Source organism: Onthophagus taurus, chromosome 7, assembly GCF_036711975.1.
Source record: "Onthophagus taurus isolate NC chromosome 7, IU_Otau_3.0, whole genome shotgun sequence".
NCBI lineage: Eukaryota > Metazoa > Arthropoda > Insecta > Coleoptera > Scarabaeidae > Onthophagus > Onthophagus taurus.
In genome coordinates, this window is record NC_091972.1 from 2,819,476 (window position 1) to 2,829,468 (window position 9,993).

General features: G+C 34.3%; 2 protein-coding genes across 2 annotated transcripts; one reads left to right on the forward strand and one right to left on the reverse strand.

The window, feature by feature from the left end:
- Window positions 1-774: 774 nt before the first annotated feature.
- LOC139430890 (piggyBac transposable element-derived protein 3-like) lies at window positions 775-1,353 on the forward strand. The gene has a single exon (XM_071198350.1). It carries the CDS (start codon window positions 775-777, stop codon window positions 1,351-1,353), a length of 579 nt encoding a protein of 192 aa, XP_071054451.1.
- A 4,189-nt stretch (window positions 1,354-5,542) lies between these two features.
- LOC111424466 (slow border cells) lies at window positions 5,543-7,031 on the reverse strand. Its single transcript, XM_023058000.2, has 2 exons — window positions 5,795-7,031; window positions 5,543-5,685 (listed from the first exon to the last, which is right to left on the reverse strand). The coding sequence occupies exons 1-2, from the start codon at window positions 6,721-6,723 to the stop codon at window positions 5,634-5,636; spliced, it is 981 nt and encodes a 326-aa protein (XP_022913768.1). The 5' UTR covers window positions 6,724-7,031; the 3' UTR covers window positions 5,543-5,633.
- Window positions 7,032-9,993: the final 2,962 nt, after the last annotated feature.

Sequence of the window (9,993 nt, forward strand, 5' to 3'; positions counted from 1 at the left end):
TCTCGAAAAACTTCTTTGAAAGTATTACACGCATTTTTGGTTTTGGCAATAAATGTACTACATTTAGGACGGTCAATTCCTGTTGAAACTTGCAAGATCATGAGCGCCTGGAAATGCGCACGTCACATGAAGTCGTGCATTTTAGATGTAGCAGTGAGAGTGATAACTTGCAGTTTAGGTGTTTTCTTTAGATTTTGTTTTAAGTGCATCCGAAAGTCAAGATAAGTTGGAAATGGATTATTGCCCGGTTCGCTTTGAAAGGTAAGGTAATTTTCAATTATAGAAATTAGAATATTATTATGATTCTTTGATTACAGTAACAATAAATAGTTGTATAATTAGTATTATTTAAAAGTTTTGCATTATTCAGTAAATTAGAGTATAAATTAGGGGGTGAAAGACGGGTGTACTATTTATGGGACATTAGGATAATAAACGACTATCACGTTCATTTAATTACAGGGGGTTTTCGCTTCATGAAGCCCTTGCTATGCTTGAGGACAATGACGACATTGTCAGCCAGGTTGATGAAATAACTATATTTCCTCCTGTAAACGCTGCCGCCGATCTGACAGATGAAGAGATTCTGGAGCAGAAAATGATCTTACAGTGAATAACCTACCGGCATCACAGCTACAAGCGCCGGTGGAAATCGTAATTGAAAGTAACTATGACAGTGATTTTTCATCAGATGACAATATACCACTATCAGAGTTACAATCACAAAACACGGCAGCAAGAAACAAACAAAAAGTAAAAACTAAAAAGAGACAGATGCACTACAGTTGGATAAAAGAAGATTTGAAATTACCGCCCACCGACTTTGATAGTCCTACGAATTCGGCGATCACAGAAAACCCCTTAGAGCTTTTCTCAAATTTTGTTGACGAAGAAGTAATAGAATTGATTTTGAATCAGAGTAATAAGTACGCACAACAAAAAAATAGAAAAGCGAAAAAAGAAAAGCAGGAAGTAAACGCTTTTATAGGCGTTTTGATACTTAGGGGATATATGCAAGTACCGAGACGAAGGATGTTCTGGGAACGTGAAAAAGATTGCCATAACGTCATGATTACAGAAGCAATTACAAGGGACCGATTTGAGTATTTGTTTTCTAATCTTCACGTCTGTGACAATCAGCAGTTGGACAAATTCGCTAAACTAAGGCCGCTTTTCACATTGTTGAATAAAAAATTCATGGAGAATTCCTCGCTTGAAGAAATGCACTCAGTTGATGAAGGTATGGTTCCGTATTATGCACGTCATAGTTGTAAGCAGTATATTCGAGGAAAACCCATGCGCTATGGATATAAGTTATGGGCAGGAAGTACCAGGTTAGGTTACTTGAATTAGTTCGAACCTTATCAAGGAGCCTCTACAAATAATATAAGTGAAAACTTTTTTGAATTGGGAGTTGGTGCTGGAGTAGTCTTAGAATATGTGCAAGCTTTACGTAAGGAATGGTCAGATAAAAAATTTCATCTCTTTTTTGATAACTTTTTTACGTCATTTCCGTTGATCGAAAAACTAACTGACTAGAATTTTTATGCTACTGGTACGGTTAGAGAAAACAGGCTAAAAGACATTTCTCTTATAGATTCAAAACTCATAAAGAAGCAGCGCAGAGGAAGTTATGATTATGCAAAAATTGTAGAACAGAGTATAATTGCAGTAAAGTGGCACGATAATAGTGTAGTTTCTGTTTGTTCCAATTTTTCTGGAGTTGCCCCAATTCACTCGGTCACACGTTATTCGCAAAAAGAAAAGAAGAAAATTCAGGTACAGCAGCCGCATCTTATACAGATGTACAATACAAATATGGGAGGTGTCGACCGCTCTGACCAAAATATCAGCTTATATCGAATTTCGATCAGAGGAAAAAAATGGTATTTTCCTTTGATATCTCACTGTATTGACATGGCAATTCAAAACGCATGGCATTTGCATCGCAAGAATGGAGGAGAATTAGATCAACTTAGTTTTAGAAGGAGAATTGCTGTAATGCTGTTGGTTCAGAATAAAAAAAACATCGTCATATCAAAAAGGACATACCAGTAGGTCCCACGAAATAGATATACGGTTCGACCGAATAGATCATTTAGTTATGCCCCAAGAAAAACAAACTAGGTGTGCTTATTGCCATCAAAAAACTACAACGAGATGCGCAAAATGTGACATTGGTGTACACACGAAGTGTTTTGTTCAGTATCACACTAATAAATCATTTTACGTTTATAGATATTCATGTGCCGAATGTCCTATATGTAGGACGGCCCGAAATTCCAGTTTAAAAAAAAAACAAATTGTCATGGTTTGTTTGTAAGACTTTGTTTTGCTTCTTTAAATAAGTTTTCAATAAAGTTATTATGATTTGTAAAGTGGTTTTAATTTAGGCATATCTGGGTTAATTTGCACAACATATTCTTCTCCAAACATTTCGCGACAAACTTCTTTGAAACATGATTGATGAAACATTATTAGTACACCTCCTATATTACACGCATTTTTGGTCTTAGCAATATGTAATTTATTTTATTTATTTATTTATTCATATTCGGGACACGTACAGGAAAAAATCCCAAAAAAGTGTCCACTACAATAATATAAAAGAAAAGAAAACAGACTACATAAGAAATAACAAAAAAAAAACTAAAAAATTTATCAAAAGCATGAAACAATACAAAAAAAAAAAGAAAAAATGGAATTAAATCAGCAAGCACGAAGCAGAAAAGAAAATAAACACAGAGACTGGATTGGTCTACATAATCATCGATATTACGCGGATAGAAAAACAGAATAATAAGGACCATAAGAAAGGACAAATTTATGTTGCTTTTCTTTTCTGCCCCACCACCCGCAAGAAATCAATATAAATATGGTAAACGAATGTGTTTCGATCGAGTAAATTAATTTTACAAAGAAAAAACTAATGACAAATACTTAAAGTTAAAACGGATTTTTTAAACGACATCATTGAACTACAAATGAAATCAACATTGAAACAATAAACATTGCAAGTGTGCATCAGTCTCAACAGAGGTGAACCGGCATGCGCACTAAATCCAGAAGCAGGTAGTCTGAACAAAAATGGTGATTGAGTAGCATAAGAAGGAACATTAAAGTGAATCTGCTCTAAAAGAACCGGAGCGTCGAGAACTCCATTAACTAGTTTGAACAGGAACAATAGGTCCGTACTGTGCCGACGGCCACAGAGAGATCTTAGACCAAACACCTGGCATCTTTGGGAATAAGAGCAGTACGGAAGATAAAATTTGTGAGCAAGATAACGGATAAATGTTCTCTGTAGGCCCTCAATAAGGTCGATGTAAATATTATAGGCAGGACTCCATACTACTGAAGCGAAATTTAAACCGCTAGCAACGTATGCCATATATAAAGAAGTAATGCAGCGGACGTTTGTAAATGGACGAGAAATCCTAATGATAAATCCTAGGCGCTTAGTAGCTTCAGAAACGATAGAAGTAATATGATCGCGATAGAGTAGTCTAGAATCCAAACAACGCCAAGATCTTCAATTGTAGAGGATTGAGTAAGATATATATTTGAAGTTAACATTATATCTCTTTCTACTGAACGTGATCTGACAACACTTATCAGGATTTAGAAATAAGTAATTTTGTGAGCAATAAGAATCAAATCTGTCAATGTCATCTTGCAACCGAATACAGTCAGAAGCAGACCTGGTGCTAGCAAAAATTTTACAGTCATCAGCGAAAAGAGAAAAATTCGAATAATGAAAGCACTCAGAAACATCATTTATATAGGCTAGAAATAAAATAGGTCCAAGATGGCTACCTTGAGGTACACCAGATGTAACAGGAGTAAAACTAGATATGAAATTATTTACTTTCACTGCTTGAAATCTCTTAGATATATAGGACGAAATCCATAGAGACAGCCCGTTAGATAGGTTAAACTTGTTCAGCTTATCCATAAGAATGTTATGGTGAAGTATTTGTCAGATCGGTGTAGATAGCATCCACAGATAATAGCAGGTCGAAGATAGCTATATAAGTTGTCATAAATTAATTTTTCAAAGACCTTCGAAACAATGGATAATAGGGAAATTGGACGATAGTTGCACACAAAATGTCTGCTACCCGATTTAAAGACTGGAGTTATGAAGGCTTTTTTCCATTCAGAGGGAAAGACTGAATTTTCAATGGAGCGGCTGAAGATAATGAATAAAGGAGTTGCTAACTCCCCTGCACATTTAGCAATAAAGTAATGCACTTAATTACAACGTTTCAAGTATTTCTTATCTGTTCCAACATATTTAGTCAAACTTGATTTATTCGAGTTCAATTCTTTAAGTTTTCTTTTAAAAAATTCTGGTGGTCTATCTTTGTAATCAACATGATTTTATAGATGAGTTTGCTAATACAATTCTACATACAACACCTTTACTATAAGGTGTCAATATTATCTTCCTGTCTACACGAAAAGCCGAACAAACTTCTTCACTTTTCTCTTTTTCTTAATGGTTTAATTCGCTGGGTAGTAAATAAATCATCTTAACGTTTATTTCGATTGTTATTGTTGCAAAGTAAAAAAATTGGTAGTTGTGTTCGATGATAATAGATATTTATGCGACCCATTTTTCGATCCAACCCAACCGAATTCAATGATTGCGATTTGTTGGTCTATTTTGTTGTATGAAAATGTTGAAGGAATAAAACGTTTTTAAGAATTCAAGAGAAAAAAATTTATTAAATAAAAACAAGAACATGTTTTAAAGTAAGTAGGTATAAAATATACACTATGTATTCCACTTAAAGACACATTTATACAAGGGGGATTTTCGCTTTTTCTTTGGAAAATATATTAAAAATATAACTCGTTTAATATATACATAATACAATTTACAGCTCTATGTATAAATCAAAAAAAAAATTAACTTAAATAAAATTTACAACGAACAATATATGTATATAAAAATCTATTTAAGATACACAACAATGATATATTTTCGATACAAAAATATATCTCGGCTTTCACTCTCTGATATCGTTTCACTTTTTGTTTTTAAGAAAAAAAATACGTAAAAATTATCTCGATTTTTTTTATTTAAGCCTAAGTTTAAGAAGGTACTCTGTTTTTTGTATAATAATTATTATAATAGTAGCTATGCACGTTGCACTCACGGTTTCGTTATTATCGTTATTAAGGCATCGATTTTCATTTTTAAATACGTTACGATTATTTGATCACAAATGTAGAACGGAATAAAAATTACACGTACATATACAATAATTATAGATATTTATAATACCCGTTGTTAAAGCAAAAAAAAAATAATAATAAAAATAAAATAATAATAATCGACGACAACATCGTTCGCGCACCCGATTAACGAATAAATATTTAGAACACTTCGACGATTTTTTTTAAAGGAGATCTACGGTACACGTGCCAGTCGGTTAAAAAAAAAACAATAAAACAAAAAAGATTCGTCCATCCAGGATTGTCATTAATAATTTAACGAAGAATTTCAACGATTCTTGATTTTAATTTGTTTGTGTGTATTTTTTTGTAATTTTTTTTTTGAGTTTTTTCTGCGTTAAAGCTCTTCCACGTATACCTAAACTAAATTTTATCTAAAACTTCTTCGACTATGGACCGTAATCGTGGACGATATCCATTAATCGGTTTCTATCGTCGTGCCTAGAAAAAAAAAATAGAAAAAATCAAAAATTGTTTTTGAATTTTTGTGATATTTTAAAATGGAAATTTTTGATTTTTGACTTTTTTAGGGTAAAACGAAAATACTTACATGAGGGGTTGTTGTGGTTGTAGCTTTGAGAGTTCTCGATGTACATGGTCTGGAAGTCCAACATTTTGAAAGAGATTCCTCAAAACCGCCAATTCCTCCGTTAAAAGTTCAATTTTTTTCTGCAGTCTTTCGTTTTCTTTCATCAAAACCCTAACTTTCTCTTCAGTCTCCTTCGTGCGCACCTTTGCCTTCTCCCGACTCTTTCTCACCGCGATGTTATTCCTCTCTCTTCTTCTGCGGTATTCTTCGCTATTCTTGTCGCAGGGTTTGACCGATTTCCTTGGTATATGATGATTAAGCATAGCTTTGTTTTTCATATTCATGTTGTGCATACTTTGTTGGTGAAGCACGCTTGGTGTTAGTGTCGTAAAGGTTGTTGGGTTTCCATTTGGATAGCCGGAGTTGGGGATGTAATTTTGTGGCATAAAACATTGTTGTTTTCTAAATTCTTGGGGGTCGAGAGGTTCTTCTTTGATACTCGGCACATCGCTTCCAATGGAACTGTTCGAGTCACTGTTTGAGTTTTGATTCGCGGAAAATGTTGAACCACTGTGAACTGGTTGGGGCATGTAAGGTAATGCTCGGGGATAAGCATTTGATAAATTGTTCATGACTTGTCTCGGATGCAGACTTTGAAGTTGTTTTCCTTCATTTTGAAGTATATCACTAAAGTCGTCGATGATGCTTCTTAAGTCCATAGAGATTTCCGTTGTGTTTAATGAACCGCACATATCCGAATGTTCGTATTGTAACTGATGAGCTTTTAAAAGTTCTGCTGTTTGTTTCGAGCCTGTATTATTGTTTAGTATGGTAAGGTTGTTATTATTGTTGTTATTCATGATGACCGTTTTCTTTCCATCAACCGGATTCATTGCCGGATTTGTTTGAGGATGATGCTGCTGGTTATCGTACATCTGTGGCGAATCCATCGCAAACGAAGAAGTTAAAAAATCTTATTCTTTAATAATTTTTTTTAATTCAATTCAAAGCACGTCCACGAAACTGTCTACTTTCACTGCCGGGTCCAGCACTTTCACTCCACCCGAAAATTTCGGCGCGCGAGAAGCACTTTCGAAAGCTGGTGGGTTTCTCCTCCGAAATTAAATTCGACACCGAACGAAGACGATTGTTGATGTTGAACTGTTCGCGGCGCGGCGTTGTTTCGAATTTAAATGGGCCACTGAGCGTATTACTTGGGGACCACACTTCGGTTTGTGCGCTTGCCCAAGCCAACTGTGATACTGAGTACGCTCGGTCCTGCTCCTGCTGTTTCGTTCTATGCCGCAGGAGCATGCGCCCTGCACATCCGAACAGATATTGGATCTCTGTGTAGTGGTGCCCCGTGCCGTGCCGCTTTTCGAAAGTGAAACGCTACAAACGAATTTGTACTTAATGGGACAAAAAATAATTTTTTTTAAACCTATAATTAATCCAAAATATCTTTTAAACTTTAAAAGTTTTCTTCCAATCAAATTTTCATTATTTTCACAAAGATTTTCTTTTAAAACATTGTGAAATTGATGAACAAAACGATAAAATAACAAAAATAAGTGAATAGAAAAACACATTAACTTATGAATAACAACACAAAGTAATAGATAACAAATTGTTTTTTTTTAAAGTTATTAAAGATTAATTGAAATTCTTTTACACATTTTAATAAATCAAAATTTGTAGATGTCCAAAAATTTTTTAATAAAAAGTTCTTATCAGTCTTAAAAATCTGAAATAATATCAGAAATTACAATCGCCAGACGTATAATTAATCAAGTCTACACAGTAATTGTATAAGAATGTATCAAAAGTTTTATTATTACATAATCTCGGCCAGTTCGAATTAAATGAAATTAATTTTATTCTAACATATTAAATCTGTTAAAAACTGCCCAAGAAAACGCGAAATATGCATAAAATTTTCAGACAAGTCGACGTCTAATGTGCATTTTTTGTACAAAACCATCGACTTTAATGAATGGATACGTAGTATTCAATTGCACAAGTTGCTGACAAATCGTCGTCGGTGAGCAACGCGAATATGTAGGAATTTCGATTGACGATCTTGAAGGTGAAGAACCTTTTACAAATTTTTATTCACCCCCTTCAATTTGTTTTAAATTCAATTCATTATGAATTAAAATCAATATTATTATCTATAAAATCATTATTGTTAAGCTAAAATAACGATTTACAACTAATTTTCAATAAAATTGCGATTTCATCATAAACATGACTCAATTCAATGAGTTAAAATGCGATGGTACTTTTTGATTTAATTATAACTCCATCTTTTACATTAAATACCAACAAAAACGTTGTCCATGACAATCATTTGATATTGCGAGTGAAAAGACATGATTCTACTCAACTGCTTCATAATGAAAGCATGCTCCAAATTTGCAAGATACAGATGTAAATACTATTGAAAGTATATAAAAACATGTTATATACATAGATCCAAAATTGGCAATGATATGAACAGTTGAAAACCAGCAAGCGCATTGCAACTCCCCAGCAGGAACTGTCTTTGGCCAAACTAAGAACAGAAAACGTTGGTTTTTGCATAATTAAGCCGAGGTTGCTTGCAGCCGATTCTCTTTAATTGATATCATGTTAAAACAAAACTGATTAGCGCATTGCAACTAATAAATAAATAAATTAATAACAAAAAACTTTGGATTTTACTTTACTAAGCAGAGGTTGCTAGCACCCGAGTCTTTGCAGTTGATTTTATGTTAGAACAAAACTAGCAAGCGCATTGCAACTTCTCAGCAGGAATTGTCTATGGCCTTACTAGGAACAGAAAACGTTGGTTTTTAGATAATTAAGTCAAAGTTGCTTGCACTCGAGTCTCTGCCGTTGATATTATGTTAGAACAAAACCAGCAAGCGCATCACAACTTCCCAGCAGGAACTGTCTTTGGCCAAACTAAGAACAGAAAACGTTGGTTTTTGCATAATTAAGCCGAGGTTGCTTGCAGCCGATTCTCTTTAATTGATATCATGTTAAAACAAAACTGATTAGCGCATTGCAACTAATAAATAAATAAATTAATAACAGAAAACTTTGGATTTTACTTTACTAAGCAGAGGTCGCTTGCACCCGAGTCTCTGCAGTTGATTTTATGTTAGAACAAAACTAGCAAGCGCATTGCAACTTCTCAGCAGGAATTGTCTATGGCCTTACTAGGAACAGAAAACGTTGGTTTTTACATAATTAAGTCGAAGTTACTTGCGCCCGAGTTTCTGCAGTTGATATTATGTTAAAACAAGTTAGCACATTGCAACAGTCTAGCATGAATTGATTTGATTCTAAATTAAGGACAGAATACTTTGGATTTTACTTAACTAAGCAGAGGTCGCTTACACCAGAGTCTCTGTAGTTGATATTATGTTAGAACAAACCTAGTAAGCGTATTACAACTTGCCAGCAAGAACTGTCTATGGACATACTAAGAACAGAAAACGTTGGTTTTTGCATAATTAAGCCGAGGTTGACTATAGCCGAGGCTTTGCCATTGATATCATGTTAAAACAAAACAAGTTAGCTCATTGCAGCAGTCTAGCATGAATTGATTTCGGCTAAATTAAGAACAGAAAACTTTTGATTTTACTTAATTAAGCAGAGGTCGCTTGCAGCTGAGTCTCTGCAGTTGATATTATGTTAGAACAAAACTAGCAAGCGCATACTTCCCAACAAGAACTGTCTATGGCTATATTAAGAACAGAAAACGTTGGTTTTTGTATAATTAAGCCGAGGTTAGTTGCAGCCGAAAATTTGCAATTGATATCATGTTAAAACAAGACGAGTTAGAGCATTGCAACAGTTCAGTTTGAATTGATCTCGGCTAAATTAAGAACAGAAAACTTTGGATTTTACTCAATTAAGCAGAGGTCGCTTGCAACCAAGTCTCTGCAGTTAATATTATGTTAGGACAAAGCTGGCCAGTATATTGCAACTTCCCAGCAGGAACTGTCTATAGACTCTATATCCATATTAAGAACAGAAAACGTTGGTTTTTACATTATTAAGTCGAGGTTGCTTGCACCCGAGTTTCTGCAGTTGATATTAGGTTAGAACAAAGCTGGCCAGTGTATTGCAACTCTCCAGCAGGAAACTTGATATCACGTTGAAACAAAGCTAGCTTGGCAGAAAACACATGTTTGGTTTGGAAAAACACATATTTTCTTCACTTTTCATAC

Coding starts and splice junctions, on each gene's coding strand:
- LOC111424466 (XM_023058000.2), bottom strand. CDS start 6,723: ATGGATTCGCCACAGATGTACGATAACCAGCAGCATCATCCTCAAACA. Junction 5,686..5,794: donor CAACCACAACAACCCCTCAT/GTAAGTATTTTC, acceptor TTTTTTTTCTAG/GCACGACGATAGAAACCGAT.
- LOC139430890 (XM_071198350.1), top strand. CDS start 775: ATGCACTACAGTTGGATAAAAGAAGATTTGAAATTACCGCCCACCGAC.